Raw genomic sequence first — 19,943 nt, forward strand, 5'->3', positions numbered from 1 at the left:
AATACAAAAAACAGCAATAACAAGTAGTTCAAAGAGCATACTTCCTTTTGCCGTTTTTTCACAGGATCACATACACTGACATTTACACACACAGATAGTTTTCCAGTGACATTGATTTTAACTTGTGAACTGTATTTTGACTCATCAAGATGAGGATTGTGATTTGAATGTATTTACACTTTCTCTACTCTGGCTAGAGGCGCCCCATCACCTTTCTAGGTATTATTGATACTGTAACTGTGATCATTTTGATCAGACCTTCGCCTTCATCTTGACCCATAACTCATGCCCTCTTGTATTCCCACAGCCTACAGATGACATTGTGCTGATGGCCCAAGCTCTGGAGAAAATCTTCTTACAGAAAGTGGCTCAAATGCCTCAGGAGGAGGTGGAGCTGCTACCACCGGCCCCCAAAGTTAAAGCTGCCCACAAACCAGGAGGGCCTATTAGTGCAGGTAACTCCATCCTTTCGCAGTTGGGAGGAACTCGTGTGCTGAGGAAAAGTTGTTTGAGGGGAAATGTCTATCATTTACAAAAGTTTGCTTCCTGCGTCTTTCTTTCAGGCAGCCAAGCAGAGGCTGAGCCAACAGATTCACCCCCATCCACTTATCCCAGCTCCCCTCCACCTGTGTGTCAGACTCCTGTCATAGCAGCCACGCCAGTGCCAACCATCATCTCTGTTATCCCTGTCCAAGCTGTGTCTCCCGCTGCCTCCATAATGGCTGTGGTTCCCACAGCACAGCCAGTCATCAAAGTAAGTCCAGAAAGTCTTTCAGGTATTGGAAACAACGTTGGGTGTGGATATGTGGGCCTGAGCAAGTGTGATGTCATTAGTGTTTGTGAAAATGCATATACAGTGCCTTGCAAAAGTATTTATCCCCCTTGGCGTTTTTCCTATTTTGTTGCATTACAACCTGTAATTGAAATGTATTTTCATTTGGATTTCATGTAATGGACATACACAAAATAGTCCAAATTGGTGAAGTGAAATGAAAAAAATAACTTGTTTAACTTCTCTAGGGTACTTGAGACGGTAGCGTCCCACCTCTTCAACAGCCAGTGAAACTGCAGGGCGCCATATTCAAATACAGAAATACTCATTATAAAAATTCAGAAAACAAAACATATTTTACATAGGTTCAAAGATTAACTTCTTGTGAATCCAACCACGGTGTCAGATTAAAAAAATAAAATAATGCTTTACGGCGAAAGCATACCTTACGATTATTTGAGAACATAGCCCAGCAGACAAATCATTACAAACAGTAACCAGCCAAGTAGAAGAGTTACACAAATCAGAAATAGAGATAAAATTAATCCCTTACCTTTGATGATCTTCATATGGTTGCACTCAGCAGACATTCATTTACTCAATAAATGTTCCTTTTGTTCGATAAAGTCTCTTTATATACCCAAAAACCTCTGTTTTGTTCACGCGTTCAGTAATCCACAGGCTCAAACGCAGTCAAAACAGGCAGACAAAAAATCTAAATTGTATCTGTAAAGTTCATAGAAACATGTCAAACGATGTTTATATTCAATCCTCAGGTTGTTTTTAGCCTAAATAATCGATAATATTTCAACCGGACAATAACGTCGTCAATATAAAAGGTAAACAAGAAAGGTACTCTCTGGGTCGCACGCATGAAAAAGCTCTGTGACGCTTTAGGGTCCACTCATTCAGACTGCTCTTACTTCCTCATTTTTCAGAATACAAGCCTGAAACCATTTCTAAAGACTGTTGACATCTAGTGGAAGGCATAGGAACTGCAATTTGAGTCCTAAGTCAATAGATACTGTAATGGCATTGAATAGAAAACTACAAAACCAAAAAATAAACTACTTCCTGAATGGATTTTTCTCAGGTTTTTGCCTGCCAAATCAGTTCTGTTATACTCACAGACACTATTTTAACAGTTTTGGAAACTTTAGAGTGTTTTCTATCCAAATCTACCAGTTATATGCATATCATATCTTCTGGGCCCGAGTAGCAGGCAGTTTAATTTGGGCATGCTTTTCATCCAAAATTCTGAATGCTGCCCCCTACCCTAGAGAAGTTAAAGTGGTGCATGCATATGTATTCACCCCCTTTTCTATGAAGCCCCTAAATAAGATCTGGTGCAACCAATTACCTTCAAAAGTCACAATTAGTTCAATAAAGTCCACCTGTGTACAATCTAAGTGTCACATGATTTCACATGATCTCAGTATATATACACCTGTTCTGAAAGGCCCCAGAGTCGGCAACACCACTAAGCAAGGGGCACCACCAAGCAAGCGGCACCATGAAGACCAATGAGGTCTCCAAACAGGTCAGGGACAAAGTTGTGGAGAAGTACAGATCAGGGTTGGGTTCTAAAAAAATATCCACAACTTTGAACATCCCATGGAGCAAGTGGGAGACTCCCCAAACATATGGAAGAAGGTACTCTGGTCAGATTTAGCTTTTTGGCCATCAAGGAAAACACTATGTCTGGCGCAAACCCAATACCGCTCATCGCCCCAAGAACACCATCCCCACAGTGAAGCATGGTGGTGGCAGCAACTTTGAAACTGGTCAGAATTGAAGGAATGGTGGATGGGGCTAAATACAGGGAAATTCTTGAGGGAAACCTGTTTCAGTCTTCCAGAGATTTGAGGCTGGGACAGAGGTTCACCTTCCAGCAGGACAATGACTGTAAGCATACTGCTAAAGCAACACTTGAGTGGTTTAAGGGGAAACATTTAAATGTCTTGGAATGGCCTATTCAAAGCCCAGACCTCAATCCAATTGAGAATCTGTGGTATGACTTAAAGATTGCTGTACACCAGCGGAACCCATCCAACTTGAAGAAGCTGGAGCAGTTTTGCCTTGAAGAATGGGAAAAAATCCCAATGGCTAGATGTGCCAAGCTTATAGAGACATACCCCAAGAGACTTGCAGCTGTAATTGCTGCAAAAGGTGGCTCTACAAAGTATTGACTTTGGGGGGGTGAATAGTTATGAACGCTCAAGTTTAAAGTTTTTTTGTTTTTTATTTCTTGTTTGTTTCACAATAAAACATATTTTGCATCTTCAAAGTGGTACGCATGTTGTGTAAATCAAATGATACAAACCCCCCAAAAATCTATTTTAATTCGAGGTTGTAAGGCAACAAAATAGGAAAAATGCCAAGGGGGTGAATACTTTCGTAAGCCACTGTAAATGTTAATTTGTTTATTGTTTTTGTCTATGTATGTACAGTCGGAAGTTTACATACACTTGGTTGGAGTCATTAAAACTCGTTTTTCAACCACTCCACAAATTTCTTGTTAAAACGTCTTATGGGCAGGTGGGACGATAGCGTCCCACCTGGCCAACATCCGGTGGAATTGCAGAGCGCGAAATTCAAACTACAGAATTATCAATATTTATCTTTCATAAAATCACAAGTGTAATATATCAAAATAAAGCTTAACTTCTTGTTAATCCAGCCGCTGTGTCAGATTTCAAAAAAGCTTTACGGCGAAAGCACACCATGCGATTATCTGAAGACAGCGCCCCGCATACAAAACCATCGAAAACATATTTCAACCAGGCAGGTGCGACACAAAAGTCAGAAATAGCGATATAAAAATGCCTTACCTTTGATCTTCTTCTGTTGGCACTCCAAACTGTCCCAGTTACATCACAAATGGTCCTTTTGTTCAATAATGTCCTTCTTTATATCCATAAAAACTCAGTTTAACTGGCGTGCTTCAGTCAATAATCCACCCAGTTTCCTTCCATCAAAATGCATACAAAATGAATCCCAAACGTTACTAATAAACTTTTCCAAACAAGTCAAACAACGTTTATAGTCAAACCTTAGGTACCCTAACATGTAAATAAACGATCAAATTTAAGACGGAGAATCGTTATTGTCTTTACCGGAGAAAAATACCAAAGAACGCGCTCTCATTCACGCGCTTGGAAACAAGACAAAATGGGAGCCACCTAGAAAAACTACAATTTCTGGCTAATTTTTCCAAAAACCAGCCTGAAACTCTTTCTAAAGACTGACATCTAGTGGAAGCCCTAGGAACTGCAATCTGGGAGGACTTCACCTTATAATAAAAGTGACAGCCATTGAAAATAGTGGTAGGCTGAATTTTTTTTTGGGGGGGGGGTGGTTTGTCCTCGGGGTTTCGCCTGCCATATCAGTATTGTTATACTCACAGACATTATTTTAACCGTTTTAGAAACTTTAGAGTGTTTTCTATCCAAATCTACTATTATATGCATATCCTAGCTTCTGGGCCTGACTCAGGCTGTTTACTTTGGGCACGCTTTTCATCCTGATGTGAAAATACTGCCCCCTACTCAAGAGAGAATTATCAATATTTATTATTATATATATATATAATATTTACAAACTATAGTTTTGGTAAGTCAAATAGGACATCTACTTTGTGCATGACACAAGTAATTTTTCCAACAATTGTTTACAGACAGATTATTTCACTTATAATTCACTGTATCACAATTCCAGTGGGTCAGAAGTTTACATACACTAAGTTGACTGTGCCTTTAAACAGCTTGGAAAATTCTCGAAAATGATGTCATGGCTTTAGAAGCTCCTGATAGGCTAATTGACATCATTTGAGTCAATTGAAGGTGTACCTGTGGATGTATTTCAAGGCCTACCTTCAAACTCAGTGCCTCTTTGCTTGACATCATGGGAAAATCAAAAGAAATCAGCAAAGACCGCAGAATTATTTTTTTGCAGACTTCCACAAGTCTGGTTCATCCTTGGGAGCATTTTCCAAACGCCTGAAGGTACCACGTTCATCTGTACAAACAATAGTAGGCAATTATAAACACCATGGGACCACGCAGCCGTCGTACCGCTCAGGAAGGAGACGTGTTCTGTCTCCTAGAGATGAACGTACTTTGGTGCTAAAAGTGCAAATCAATCCCAGAACAACAGCAAAGGACGCTGTGAAGATGCTGGAGGAAACAGGTACAAAAGTATCTATATCCACAGTAAAACGAGTCCTATATTGACATATCCTGAAAGGCTGCTCAGCAAGGAAAAAGCCATTTCTCCAAAACCACCATAAAAAATCCAGACTACGGTTTGCAACTGCACATGGGGACAAAGATCATACTTTTCGGAGAAATGTCCTCTAGTCTGATGAAACAAAAATAAATCTATTTGGCCATAATGACCATAGCTATGTTTGGAGGGAAAAGGGGGAGGCTTGCAAGCCAAAGAACACCATCCCATCCGTGAAGCACGGGGGTGGCAGCATCATGTTGTGGGGGTGCTTTGCTGCAGGAGGGACTGGTGCACTTCACAAAATAGATTCCATCACGAGTAGGGAAAATTATGTGGATATATTGAAGCAACACCTCAAGACATCAGTCGGGAAGTTAAAGCTTGGTCGCAAATGGGTCTTCTAAATGGACAAGGACCCCAAGCATACTTCCAAAGTTGTGGCAAAATGGCTTAAGGACAACATCAAACCCCTGACCTCAATCCTATAGACATTTTTTGGGCAGAACTGAAAAATGATGTGTGAGCAAGGAGGCCTACAAACCTGACTCAGTTACGCCTGCTCTGTCAGGAGGAATGGGCCAAAATTCACCCAACTTATTGTGGGAAGCTTGTGGAAGGCTACCCGAAACGTTTGACCCAAGTTAAACAATTTAATGGCAATGCTACCAAATACTAATTGAGTGTATGCAGACTTCTGACCCACTGGGAATGTAATGATAGAAATACAAGCTGAAATAAATAATTCTCTCTACTATTATTCTGACATTTCACATTCTTAAAATAGTGGTGATCCTAACTGACCTAAGACAGGGAATTTTTACTAGGATTATATGTCAGGAATTGTGAAAACTGAGTTTAAATGTACTTGGCAAAGGTGTATGTAAACTTCCGACTTCAACTGTATGTATGTATGTCTGTATGTATGTATGTGTGTATGTAATTTTTTTAAATTATATAAAAAATTAATGTTAAGTCCAGAAAGACCCCTCTCTCGGGTCTTTTTATTTATTTCTACAGTCTAATGAGATTTCGTGTGGGGAACGTATTTTACAATTCTGCTCCTCAAAATGTTGTCTTAGGATGTAATCTATTAGAAATCAGATAAAATGTTGAATATGCCATGTCTTGATAAAGAGAAGCAAGCCACTGATGTTTTTTTGTTTGGCCATCGTCATTTTCACAGAAAAAGGGGGTGAAGCGGAAAGCAGACACAACAACTCCCACAACCTCAGCAATCTCGGCCAGTAGAAGTGACTCCCCTACCCAGCTCCTGGAATCCCAACAGGGGAAAGTCTCATCCAGGCGGGAGAGCACGGTGCGACCCGTCAAGCCCCCCAAGAAGGGCACCGAGGACGGAGAGGTGCCACTGCTCGGTGGCAAGAAAGGCAAGCTCGGCGAGCAGCTCAAGCACTGCGACTTCATCCTGAAGGAGATGCTCTCCAAGAAGCACGCAGCCTACGCTTGGCCTTTCTATAAGCCTGTAGATGCGGAGGCGCTAGAACTGCATGACTACCATGAGATCATCAAGCACCCCATGGACCTCAGCACTGTCAAAGTAGGTCCCCTATTCACTCCCTCGACCCACTCCTAACTCTTCTAAATTGCCCTCCAAAGCCTGGCTGTTTACTTGGTGGAAGAAAATAATTTGACCCTGTTTATTTATTTTGTGGTTAAAACTGTCCCTGAACGACAGTCGACACCGTAACATCTAAGGGGAGGATGATTACATTTGTTTTACTAGTAGATTTGCTTTTGAGTTTTGAAGAGATAGCTTTCTCAGTAATAAGACTCTGACTGTTTGCGCTGTATCCACAGAAAAAAATTGACAGTCAAGATTACCAAGATGCCCAAAGCTTTGCGACGGACGTCCGGTTAATGTTCTCAAATTGCTACAAGTACAACCCCCCCGACCACGAGGTTGTAGCCATGGCCAGGAAGCTACAGGTAGGATAAAGTTTATCAGATTTTTAAATCACCTCATTAGAGCACTGTCGGTTGAACTGCCCCTTGTCTTCTTGTTTCTCAGGACGTGTTTGAGATGCGATTTGCCAAGATGCCGGACGAGCCCATTGACGCCACCCAGCCCTCCACCATGCCGGTGGTAAGCAAGAGTACAGAGAGCAGTGAGAGCAGCGGCAACACCTCCAGCTCGGAGAGCTCGGACTCAGAGGAGGAGCGGGCCACGCGGCTCGCCGAACTACAGGAACAGGTGGGTTCGGAACAGGTGGGTTCTCACAACCAAGGACCAAGATCCAAAACCCATGGATGGATGAACAGGGAGATGCCCCCTTCGTCCCCCACTTCAGAGTTAGACCGCTACCACTTAAAAATCAAAGCCACTACATGATGTTCAGAGATTCACAGTAAAAGTGACATAGTTAACCCTCTACCGCCGCAAACTGTTAGAATATCTTGGTATCATGGCTTGCATACTGTAACTGTAGAGCTCACATTTAGAGCAATGTTTTACATTTCATTCATACCAATGGTGACAGTATTTAGCTCTGATGATGAAATAGTTTGTTGTGCTGCTAGGATGTTAACATGATCTTTGGAGTTTTCTATCTTTGTCCACTGATTTCCCCTTTGGCTTTCTTACCAGCAAATCACTGTGGAGCACCCCAATGGTAACAGGGCGGGGGAAAAAAACGGGTGTGCCAAACGTTTTCAGGTGATTTATCTCTTACTTCCCCGTCCCCACAAAACTATTTATATTTTTGTATTGCACCTTGTTGAAAGAGCGGTAGAGGGTTACAGGTGGGGACCAGCACTCTGAAACGGATTGTAAGTGTGCTTGGTAGATGGTAGGGATGGGGGTTTGAAATCAAATGTTGGATATCCGGATATTCGAAATACATGTGTTTTAAAAAAAATTGTTTTAATCTGAGCACTGCTGCGTGAGGGAGAGGCATTGGCACGCTATTGCTGCAGCTGCGGAGGGGCCGTTGTGTGTGAGATGGGAGCAAGCCGAGCAGACGGAGGGGAGAGAGAAATGAAGTAACTTTAGCCAAGGCAACTCGGCTACAGCCAAGACTAGCTAACTTGTAGCAGCCCCAATGTTATTTAACATCCCATAAAACACAGAGGAGGCTGGTGGGGGGCGATATAGGATGATGGGCTCATTGTAATGGCTGGAATGGAATAAATGCAATGGTACCAAATGCATCAAACACATGGAAACATATTTGACTCCATTCCAGCCATTACAATGAGCCTGTCCTCCTATAGCGCCTCCTATGATATAACAGTGCCTTTCTTGACTGGATTAGCCCAGACAAGCTAGCTAGCTAGCTGAGCTATTCAGCTACAGCTAGCTAGGCTAATTGAGGCTGCAGTGCATTCGGAAAGTATTCAGACCGCATGACTTTTTCCACATTTTGTTACGTTACAGCCTTATTCTAAAATTGATGAAAACATTTTTTTTATCATCAATCTCCACACACAACCCCATAATGAAAAGCAAAAACCTTGTTTTTAGACATTTTTGCACATTTATACAAAAAAAAGTAAAAACTGAAATCACATTTATGTAAATATTCAGACCCTTTACTCAGTACTTTGTTGAAGCACCTTTGGCAGTGATTACAGCCTTGAGTCTTCTTGGGTATGACGCTACAAGCTTGGCACACCTGTATTTGGGGAGTTACTCCCATTCTTCTCTGCAGATCCTCTTAAACTCTGTCAGGTTGGATGGGGAGCGTCACTGCACAGCTATTTTCAGGTCTCCAGAGATGTTCGATCAGGTTCAAGTCCAGGCTCTGGCTGGGCCACTCAAGGATATTCAGAGACTTTGCGTTGTCTTGGCTGTGTGCTTAGGGTTGTTGCCCTGTTGGAAGGGGAACCTTCACCCCAGTCTGAGATCCTTAGCGCTCTAGAGCAGGCTTTCATCAAGGATCTCTCTGTACTTTGCTCCTTTCATCTTTCCCTCGATCCTGACTAGTCTCCCAGTCCCTGCCGCTGAAAAACATCCCCACAGCATGATGCTGCCACCGCCATGCTTCACCATAGGGGTTGGTGCCCGATTTCCTCTAGACATGACACTTGGCATTCAGGCCAAAAATATCAATCTTGGTTTCATCAGACCAGAGAATCTTCTTTCTCATGGTCTGACAGTCCTTTACGTGCCTTTTGGCAAACTCTGCCTTTTACTAAAGAGTGGCTTCCGTCTGGCCGCTCTACCATAAAGGCCTGATTGGTGGAGTGCTGCAGAGATGGTTATCCTTCTGGAAGGTTCTTCCATCTCCACAGAGGAACTCTGGAGCTCTGTCAGAGTGACCATCAGGTTCTTAGTCACCTCCCCGAACAAGGCCCTTCTCCCCCGATTGTTCAGTTTGGCCAGGCGGCCAGCTCTAGGAAGAGTCTTGGTGGTTTCAAACTTCTTCCATTTAAGAATGAGGGAGGCCACTGTGTTTTTGGGGACCTTCAATGCTGCAGAATTTTTTTGGTACCCTTCCCCAGATCTGCGCCTCGACACAATCCTGTCTCGGAGCTCTACAGACAATTCCTTCGACCTCAAGGCTTGTGGGACCTTATATAGACAGTTGGTGGACTCGAATCAAGTTGTAGAAACATCTCAAGGATGATCAATGGAAACAGGATGCACCTGAGCTCTATTGAGTCTCATTGCAAAGGGTCTGAATACGTATGTAAATATTTAGTTTTTTTAAGTTTTAGAAATTTGCTGAAATTACAAAAAAACTGTTTTTGCTTTGTTGTTATGGGGTATTGTGTGTAGATAGATGTAAAAAAATATATATATTTAAACAATTTCTGAATAAAGCTGTAACGTAGCAAAATGTGGAAAAGGGGAAGGTGTCTGAATGTATTCTGAATGCACTGTACATGCTGCGCTTTCTACCCAACCCCATTAAGATTAAACAGCCTACCTGTTGGTTTCTCGTTGTAGCCTACTCCTTCTCATATCTCTAACTTTTAATTACATTGAGCCTTTTTGCCACTGATTGGCCAACATAAAAAACAAGCTACACACGTGAATGCTACCGGTCGGCCTCCAGTCTTTTTATGGGGGCTCATGTCATAAAAACTACATTGAAAAGTTTGTTTTATTAAATTAATAATTTGAAATGTAATGGTATATCTTTGTAGTATGTTACAATGTTACATGGATATTTCAATACAATTTTCCGTGTTAAAGTATTCGAATACTATTATCCATCCCTAGCAGATGGTCTTTCCCTCAGTAGTCAGCTTGCTCTTTGTCATGTAGGCCTAGATAGTCCTTTCTAAGATTTTTTGTAAGTTGATAGTTACTTTTTCCCTCCATCGTTGCATTATTTTAGTGTTTTTTAAAGGAAATGTTAGTTTTCATGGTGGTAAGCATTTCGTTGGACGATGTAAACCATGTGTATTCTGTAAATACGACTAATAAAACTTTGTGACAGTGTTGGCTGGTGGCGAATGGTGATAGTGTTAGCAGTATTTTTTTATGATTCTAGCAATGATTTCAAATGCTTTTTCCGCATTGTAGCTTCACTTAAAATATTTCCTCCTTTTTTCAAGTGGAATAAAAAAGACCAATGTTTTCGTGCTGAAGACAAGGAAATGTCAGTGTTATTAGGGTGTTTAATTAAGTTATTATATTGTTTGTTTTTTTGTTCTATATTACATATTTGTTTCTTCAAAAAGCAATCAGTCAATGGGTCACATGGGGAGTCAGCATGTGCTTCTTGTTTTAAAGTGTTCGATAGCTGCAGTACAGGCTGGGTGGCCCCGGTGTGCTTTTCCTACCGCTTTTTTCCCAGGCCAATGGGAAATTATTTATTGAGACACCTCATTTGCATGCCAGTATCCTACTGTTTTTCTGCGATAAATCAATGTACATTATACACATCACACACTTGATTGTTTCCTCTTAACATTTTCAGCTTTCATTTGAGAAGATATGCAGAAACACGAGTACTGAATAGTCCATTAATTAATGCACATAACAATACATGAATAATATAACTTGAGGATGATTTAAGATGCCACAAAAGCCAAGTCAATCAAGCAAATGCATGAATTGGCGATAAAATGAGACTCCTTCAAAGGGAAAAGAAAATGTCCCTCCCAGGGCTAATATATAACTAATATCACTGTCATAATTGTGGCGTGCAACAAGTTACACGTGCCAACATCACACATTAAGCTAACCATCGATGCCTGTATTTTGCCATCACTCCAAGTATCTTGCCCCAGTCCCTGCATAAGCTTCACCCTACATACACCAACATCTGGACTCATGGGTGACTCTTGACTTTGCTTTTCTCCTCAGCTGAAGGCCGTTCACGAACAGCTGGCTGTTCTGTCACAGGCCCCAGTAAGTAAACCAAAGAAAAGGGAGAAAAGGGAAAAAGATAAGAAGAAAGAGAAGGACAAGGGGAAGGCTGATGACAAGAAGAAACCCAAGTCGGCACCCCAAGCCAAGCCAGCTAATCAGAAGAAGGCTCCAGTCCGGAAACCAAACAGCATGGTGGTGACTACCAGGTACTACTGCCCAGTCTTTTCATATCTGTGTTTCGTAATTCATCACACTGTCCTGAGCATCACAAGTAATTTGCTCAAAACTGCCAGTAACTTTTGCTTTTGGATGAATCATTGTTACTATGCCTCTTGTTGCAACAGTGTTACGCACTGCTGTGTTACACTTTAACTCGTATCCCCATGTAGCCTGATCCAGACATGTCAGTCTGTCACAAATCATATTTTCTTTGAACTTCTCTCAGTGCTAAGCTGAACATCCTCAGAGAGGCAAAAGCTGTAGGCCTAACAAATATCTGACCAAAACAATTTCAGGCAACCGAAGAAAGGGTCCAAGGGGGTGGTGGCGAACAATGAGTCAGAAGAGGAGCCGTCCCTTCCCATGTCGTACGACGAGAAGCGCCAGCTCAGCCTTGACATCAACCGTCTTCCGGGTGAGAAGTTGGGCAGGGTGGTCCACATCATCCAGTCCCGGGAGCCATCGTTGCGTGACTCCAATCCAGACGAGATAGAGATAGACTTTGAGACACTCAAACCCTCAACCCTTCGTGAGCTCGAACGATACGTCAAGTCCTGTTTGCAGAAAAAGCAGCGGAAACTTTTACGTAAGTTGTGAACTATTCCTCTTTCTTGGTGTTTTCACAGATGCCCTTCTCCAGTCACTAATGGTTACGGCTTCATCAGGGATAAACCTCTCCTTTCTCTGTCTGTTGCCTAAATGCTTTAAAGCTCCCTTGCATTTGTTCCTCCCCTCCTTTTGAACTGAGGTTACTTACCCTCCCACCCTTTGCATGTCTGGTTTTAGTGGTTCATTGAAAATTGGCCTTCAGTTCAGATAAAATTGTCTCTCGTATGCAGAGCAGTTTGGCAATTCACGTACAGTACTTCTGTGTTGAATGCGACAACAGAAATATATCCTAATTCAAGAGAGCAAAACTCACTTGAACTGGAACTATTGTTTTGGTCCAATAGAATTTTAAGTGGACTCATTACCACCACCAAAACACAGAAAAAAACTAGATGTTAGAGAGGCCAAGATGTGCAGCTTGTTGCCACATCAGCAAGGTACAGCATGTGGGAACTTATTGCATGGCACTGTGTGTCTCTCGCAGCGGGCATTGAGGAAAACAGTGCCAATTCTAAGGAAGAACTGGTTCAGGAAAAGAAGAAAGAGTTAGAAAAGAGACTACGGGATGTGAGTGAACAACTGAACCACAAGAAACCGCCTGTGTTTCAGAGCTCACACTGTGCAACAGCCTGCCAAATGGTCTAGAATAGTTTAGGCAAGAGATGGGCAAGTGAAAACTAGGCCAGTGAAAACTTGAGGCCTTGATGGCAGTTTTGTTGTTGCTTTGTAGAATTAGGAGATGTTTCTCTAGTTTCAAGGATCAGTTACCCCCCCCCCCCCCGACCTAGCGACTGTCTAGGCATGGAGGTCCTCATGTCAGGAAGTGGCATAGACCTACTTGAGTCGTCACTGTCCAGTAGCATTATGATGAGTGATTCCTCACCGAACTAGGACAGGACCATGATTTGGGGGATTTTTGTGAAATCGCATCCATAGAAGGGTCCTTTGGAAGAAGGATTGTTGACAGATATTTGACATTTGTGTCTGAAAGTGTAACTGAGAAATAATTAAAGGGATAATCCACCCCCAGAAATAAACTCTTTAAACTCCTGTCAATTTTTTGAATGTTTTATGAGTGGGTAAAATAACTATCTTCACCATGTTTTAACTTTTAAGTGATCTGTCTGTGAAATCAGGAAATCATGTAGGAACGCGTCATACATATACGGTACTCATCACTGGAGATGGGAGAAAAACACAATATAACATTTCATAACGCTTTTAAAACAATTACTTGCACTCCAGATCACCAAATCATCCGTTTATATTGTCATGACAAAGTATATATTTCAGTTAGATATGCTCAATCTAAACAGTGTACCAAATTATTAAACTGTATCACACAATGCTCCCTGTGTGTTTGTAGGAAAGGGCCGTTGTCATAGCTAGCAACGTCTGCACTCTGCACATTGAGGCAGACTGAGATGAACTGCAAGTTGAACATGATGAGATTGTAGACTCCTAAATTGATAGCTTTGAATTATGGGTTTTGTAGTCGACTTGTGCTGCAACAGATTTTCACATGCTGCTATGAACCTTGTTATAACCTTGTTCCCACATGTTAGTGTTATTTAACACTGTAAATCTTACGAATTTGTGGTTTTGGGTGGATTATTCCTTTAATTGAAGTTGGAACATTTGTGACATTTTGACCCAGGCCTCCTTTAAGACTCCATAATGTTTCATCTGTATGTGCTACAAGGGAATTGGATCATAATGCTACAATTTTTTATCATAACTCTAAAACTAGGTGAGATCCCACTCTGGAACTTTGATATATATGCCTGTAGATCAGGTTTTCTTTCTTAAACTATTGGTTAGGACCCAAAGTGGACCCTGGGCATGTAAGAGGTGGATCGCGAGTTATGAGAATACATCTATAATCACATCTATAATTCATTTGGGTCGTTTGGAGGACGATTTGGGTCACAGGAGGTGACCATTCATTTCTCATTTGGGTCTCGAGCTAGAAATGTTTAAGAACCCCTGCTGTAGATTTATATTATGATCAACAACATATTGGAAAATGTTTTTCAATATTCATGTTTAAATGTATCTTTATTCATAAATGAATGCAAGAAAATCGTTTTAAAAAATAAATCTAAATACTACTCATATTACAGAGCAAGTGGTAAAGCTTCATATGACAGATGAAATATTATGGTTTCTAAAGTAGGCCTGAGTAAGGCCAAAATGTAAGGCCAAAGCTTCAATTAATTATTTCTCAATTGTGCTTTAAGATACAAATGTCAAATAACGTAATCACACCTTCTTCCAAAGGATCCTTTTATGGATAAAATCTGTGAAAATCAAAAGAATCATGGTCCTCTTTTGTTCGAGTTTCGTGGGCAATCACCCTGATGGCACATAGTGATAGACAATCAATAGAAATAATACAAACATGGAATGGGACTAGGGCTGACCCCAGTTAGTCGACTCGTCGATTGTTTGGTCGATAGGCTGTTGACCGACCGAGATTTCTTAATTCGAGCAGTAGCAAAAACCTTTTTTATTTTTTATTTCATTGTGTTCGCAACACCTGTCTGAGTGAACTGATTCATTGAGGAGGCCGTGGGGATGACACAGTCCATCAGTCTAAGACGTGCTACTGAAATTGTATATGGTTATATTACATGAGAACAATGGTGCAACACTAATAAAAATAACCTTATTTGATATAAAATGCGCTTCCTCCTGCATTGGATAGTGGCCGCTGTCCGCAGTTCAGAAACACATCAGTGTGCTGTTGAATTGGCGCCTTTTCCTAGACCATGTTGCTATGTGCATATAAGCACATTTAACAAGCATATTGGTGTTGAGAACAATGCAGCGGAGGAAAACAGCCCTTGCCTTATTTTCTAAGAAAAGTGAGGAAAGGAAACTCTAACTTAATTAGGTCTATAATCAGTAGCCTGTTACATTTGTCTGGCTTTATAAATCATCAATATATCTACAGGAATAAGATCCTGCTTCTGTTGCCTGTTTGAGTGTTTGTTTAATAGCCTACTGATTTCGCGAGCAAAAGCCTCCCGCAATGACATGTCAAGTAAACAATTAGGCTGTTTTTAATCTTTGCTGTAATAAAGTCCTTACACTTTATTTTGTTAGAACAGCCTCTGGTATTATTTATAATTTATTTAGTCTTCCAAATTGTCAGAAAAATTATATTTATAATAATAATATCGCTGCTTTTTCTTGATCTCCTTATTGTTATTATTACTATTATGATCATAAGTAATGTCATTATCATTAGTAAGCTTAGTATAGCAGCCAAAGAGCGCTTCCTGTTTAGTCTTAATACTGTACCTTACTTAGGCCTATATTTCAATACTTATATAGGCTACTGTATCAATCAATAATTAATTTGTTCATGTTATTACACATACGAGTCATTCATAATTTGAAATGCAATCAAGCATTTTAGTTTTAAGATAAAATAAAGTGAGGCTTGAATAATTAGCTTAACTTCTTTGGGGTACCCCCCCTTCTTCTCAATTTCCGCCTAAAGACATACCCTAATCTAACTGCCTGTAGCTCAGACCCAGAAGCAAGGATATGCATATTCTTGGTATCATTTGAAAGGAAACACTCTGAATTTTGTGGAAATGTGAATTGAATGTCGGAGAATATAACAGAATAGATCTGGTAGAAGAAAATACAAGGAAATAAACATATGTTTTCTGTTTTTTATTGTTGCTGCATCGTCTTTCAAATGACCAAGAACAGCCAAACATACAGATAGGATGCTGTGGATGATTTGAATGAAGAACATAAGATGGCAACAATAGCTGAGCAAAGTTTTAGACAGATAACTTCAAAAATGAGCGAGCTACATGACATTGAGCATGAAGTCACCCAGGTGTCCCACACAAATGTACCCAAATGTACCCAAGTGGCCGAATTGGTACAGTGATACATTTTCAAGGAAAGAACTACATACAAAATACATAAATGCTATTCTAACACACCCCCCCAAAATAAATATATATATGGAAAAAAAAAAAAAAAAAATAAACAAACAAATAACAAGGGTAACTATTTACACATTTTCTATTTACAATATTGTATATTTTATAAAGAAATAAATAGATAAATATTGTGAAGACCCTCAGTCCTCTACACAATATTGTGCTGCTGGTGCCATGGCCCTCTTTCTGCTGTAAAGCAGAGGCTTACTGAACAGGTGGTGCAGGTGATGGGGCATTTCCTGTGACAAAGGGCACAACGTCTCCTCCCCACTGTGACCTCTTTGCCCTGAGGCACATTCATGCCTGCAGAGATGAATCTGGGCAGGTGAACACCACTGGTTGACTGAGCAGAAGGTGCTGCAGTGGACTTGCTGTAGCTAGCAAGCTCCTGGATGAGCAGCTCCCTGAAGGCTAGCTGTGAGATGGGGGGCTGTCTCTATCAATTTCCTCTATAATTTGGGTTAAATCTGTATATCTAGACTTTGTTTTAGCTTTTCCTGATTTATTCGCCATAATTTAAATATATAAACTTGTTGAAAATGCTATTGAATATGTTACTGCTATGCGTAACACTCGTGGCTCCGTCAAGTAGGATTTGCAATGGTGAATGAACCTCTTTTACGCCAGAGTTTACGACAAAGGCTGGTCTTCAAACGTATAACCATTACATATTGCCGTTTACCTCAGCTCATTGGCTGAGCTAAATTTCAAGATCAGTGGTCATTGGGCCAAAATACAGTCAATCAACGATAGACCGGTCCTACCATTGGTGCGCAATGAGGTCATTGATTGGTGTCTTCAAATCGTTTTGTTTCGGTCAATACGTCCCGGGAAAAGAGCCATCATGTATGGTTGTGTTAGTAACAACCAGAGGATTGCAATGAAACCAACCATGACTGGATAAACGTTTGTTTAGTGTGTGTAATTACCACAAAAGTGTGAGACGGAAATAACGACGCAACCGGTTTACAAATGTTTCGTGTTAGGCTATAAAAATGGATTTTATCAAACAAAACGAACATTCACTGTGTAGTAAGGACACTTGGCATTGCCACCAGAGGAAGATCTTCAATGGTAAGCGATTTATTTTATTGTTATTTCTGACTTTCGTGACGCTAATGCCTGGTTGGAAAATGCTAGTAATACTTGTGTGTGTGGGGCGCCGTCCTCAGAAAATCACGTTTGCTTTTGCAGTAAACCTTTTTGAAATCTGACACAGCGGCTGGATTAATAAGACGTTCATCTTTTAAATGATGTAAGATACATGTATTTACAAGAATGTTTAATACAACGAATGGTGTATTTAAAATGTTAGCTCTGCAGTTTCACCGGATGTTGGCCTGGTGGGACGTTAGCGTCTCACCTACCCTAGAGAAGTTAAACAGTAAATAAACCGTTCCATTTTGCAAATTGCATTCACGAATGAATGCGACTGTTTTTAGTTTTTGCTGTAATAAAGGTACCAACAGACTCTCTGGTACGCTTATAATTTATTTAGTGTTTACATTGTTCCAAACGGTCAGAAATGATATTGTAATCTAACAGCACCTGTTTGGCACACATAATATGCATGCAGCGCTTGCTCCTTACCTTCTTTTTCTTGATCTCCAGTATTTTTCACAACTAGTCAAAATTATTCTACACATGACTTTCCCTTTACGTCCTGAGCAAACAGTAAACATTCCCCCGTTTCGAGTTTGTCACATCCTCTGCATCCATTTTTCTGTCACCTGTTATGGTGTTCAGTTTGTTATAACCAATTGATTGATGTGATTATGATATGCTATAGGTCAGGCTCTATTTTGCCCTATTCGGACGGGATTTGTTTTACTGGGGGAGATCAGTAATGTAATTACACTACCGTTCAAAAGTTTGGGATCACTTAGAAATGTCCTTGTTTTTGAAAGAAAAGCACATTTTGTTTGTCCATTTAAAATAACATCAAATTGATCAGAAATATAGTGTAGACATTGTTAATGTTGTAAATGACTATTGTAGCTGGAAACGGCAGATATTTTTATGGAATATCTACACAGGCGTACAGAGGCCCATTATCAGCAACCATCACTCCTGTGTTCCAATGGCACGTTGTGTTAGCTAATCCAAGTTTATCATTTTAAAAGGCTAATTGATCGTTAGAAAACCCTTTTGCAATTAGGTTAGCACAGCTTAAAACTGTTGTTGCTGATTAAATAAGCAATAAAACTGGCCTTCTTTAGACTAGTTGAGATTCTGGAGCATCAGCATTTGTGGGTTCGATTACATGCTCAAAATAGCCAGAAACAAAGACCTTTCTTCTGAAACTTGTCAGTCTATTCTTGTTCTGAGAAATGAAGGCTATTCCATGTGAGAAATTGCCAAGAAACTGAAGATCTCGTACAATGCTGTGTACTACTCCCTTCACAGAACAGCGCAAACTGTCTCTAACCATAATAGAAAGAGGAGTGGGAGGCCCCGGTGCACAACTGAGCAAGAGGACAAGTATATTAGAGTGTCTAGTTTGAGAAACAGACACCTCACAAGTTCTCAACTGGCAGCTTCATTAAATAGTACCCGCAAAACACCAGTCTCAACGTCAACAGTGGAGAGGCAACTCTGGGATGCTGGCCTTCTAGGCAGAATTCCTCTGTCCAGTGTCTGTGTTATTTTTCCCATCTTAATCTTTTCTTTTTATTGGCCAGTCTGAGATATGACTTTTTCGTTGCAACTCTGCCTAGAAGACCAGCATCCCGGAGTCGCCTCTTCACTGTTGACGTTGAGACTGGTGATCTTCAGTTTAACGATCATCTGCGTCTCACAAAGACACGCCGTTTAGAACCAACAATCTCAAATTTGGACTCATCAGACCAAATGACAAATTTCCACCGGTCCAATGTCCATTTCTCGTGTTTCTTGGCCCAAGCAAGTCTCTTCTTCTTATTGGTGACCTTTAGTAGTGGTTTCTTTGCAGCATTTCAACCATGAATGCCTGATTCACGCAGTCTCCTCTGAACAGTTGATGTTGAGATGTGTCTGTTACTTGAACTCTGTGAAGCATTTATTTGGGCTGCAATTTCTGAGGTGCAGTTAACTCTAATGAACTTATCCTCTGCAGCAGAGGTAGCTCTAGGTCTATCTTTCCTGTGGTGGTCCTCACGAGAGCCAGTGTCATCATTGCGCTTGATGGTTTTTGCGACTGCACTTGAAGAAACCTTCAAAGTTCTTGAAATGTTCCGGATTGAATGACCTTCATGTTATAAAGTAATGGACTGTCATTTCTCTTTGCTTATTTGAGCTGTTCTTGCCATAATATGGACTTTGTCTTTTACCAAATAGGGCTATCTTCTGTATACCACCCCATACATTGTCACAACACAACTAATTGGCTCAAACGCATTAAGAAAGAAAGAAATTCCACAAATGAACGTTTAACAAGGGGCACCTGTTATTTGAAATGCATTCCATGTGACTACCTTATGAAGCTGGTTGAGAGAATGCCAGGAGTGTGCAAAACTGTCATCAAGGCAAAGGGTGGCTACTTTGAAGAATCTGAAATCTAAAATATACAGTCGAAGCCAAAAGTTTTGAGAATGACACAAATATTAATTGCTGCCTCAGTGTCTTTAGATATTTTTGTCAGATGTTACTATGGAATACTGAAGTATAATTACAAGCATTTCATAAGTGTCAAAGGCTTTTATTGACAATTACATGAAGTTGATGCAAAGAGTCAATATGTGCAGTGTTGACCCTTCTTTTTCAAGACCTCTGCAATCCGCCTTGGCATGCTGTCAATTAACTTCTGGGCCACATCCTGACTGATGGCAGCCCATTCTTGCATAATCAATGCTTGGAGTTTGTCAGAATTTGTGTTTTTTTGTTTGTCCAC

At 40.7% G+C, this 19,943-nt stretch overlaps 1 protein-coding gene across 6 annotated transcripts in view; it reads left to right on the plus strand.

Moving 5' to 3' along the window:
* The window catches only part of LOC120044610 (bromodomain-containing protein 3-like), a 39,775-nt gene that overhangs the window by 6,118 nt on the left and 13,714 nt on the right, over positions 1–19,943 (plus strand). For 3 of the 6 annotated variants that reach the window (XM_038989299.1, XM_038989284.1, XM_038989290.1), the window contains exons 4-11: positions 308–455; positions 564–754; positions 6,183–6,554; positions 6,815–6,943; positions 7,026–7,223; positions 7,602–7,670; positions 11,274–11,485; positions 11,795–12,084. In XM_038989299.1, coding sequence (XP_038845227.1) covers positions 308–455; positions 564–754; positions 6,183–6,554; positions 6,815–6,943; positions 7,026–7,223; positions 7,602–7,670; positions 11,274–11,485; positions 11,795–12,084 — 1,609 coding nt within the window. The remainder of the gene's footprint in view (positions 1–307; positions 456–563; positions 755–6,182; positions 6,555–6,814; positions 6,944–7,025; positions 7,224–7,601; positions 7,671–11,273; positions 11,486–11,794; positions 12,085–19,943) is intronic. The other 3 variants (XM_038989305.1, XM_038989312.1, XM_038989318.1) reach the window with 3 other exon arrangements.

Source organism: Salvelinus namaycush, chromosome 1 (assembly GCF_016432855.1).
Source record: "Salvelinus namaycush isolate Seneca chromosome 1, SaNama_1.0, whole genome shotgun sequence".
Classification (NCBI taxonomy): Eukaryota; Metazoa; Chordata; class Actinopteri; order Salmoniformes; family Salmonidae; genus Salvelinus; species Salvelinus namaycush.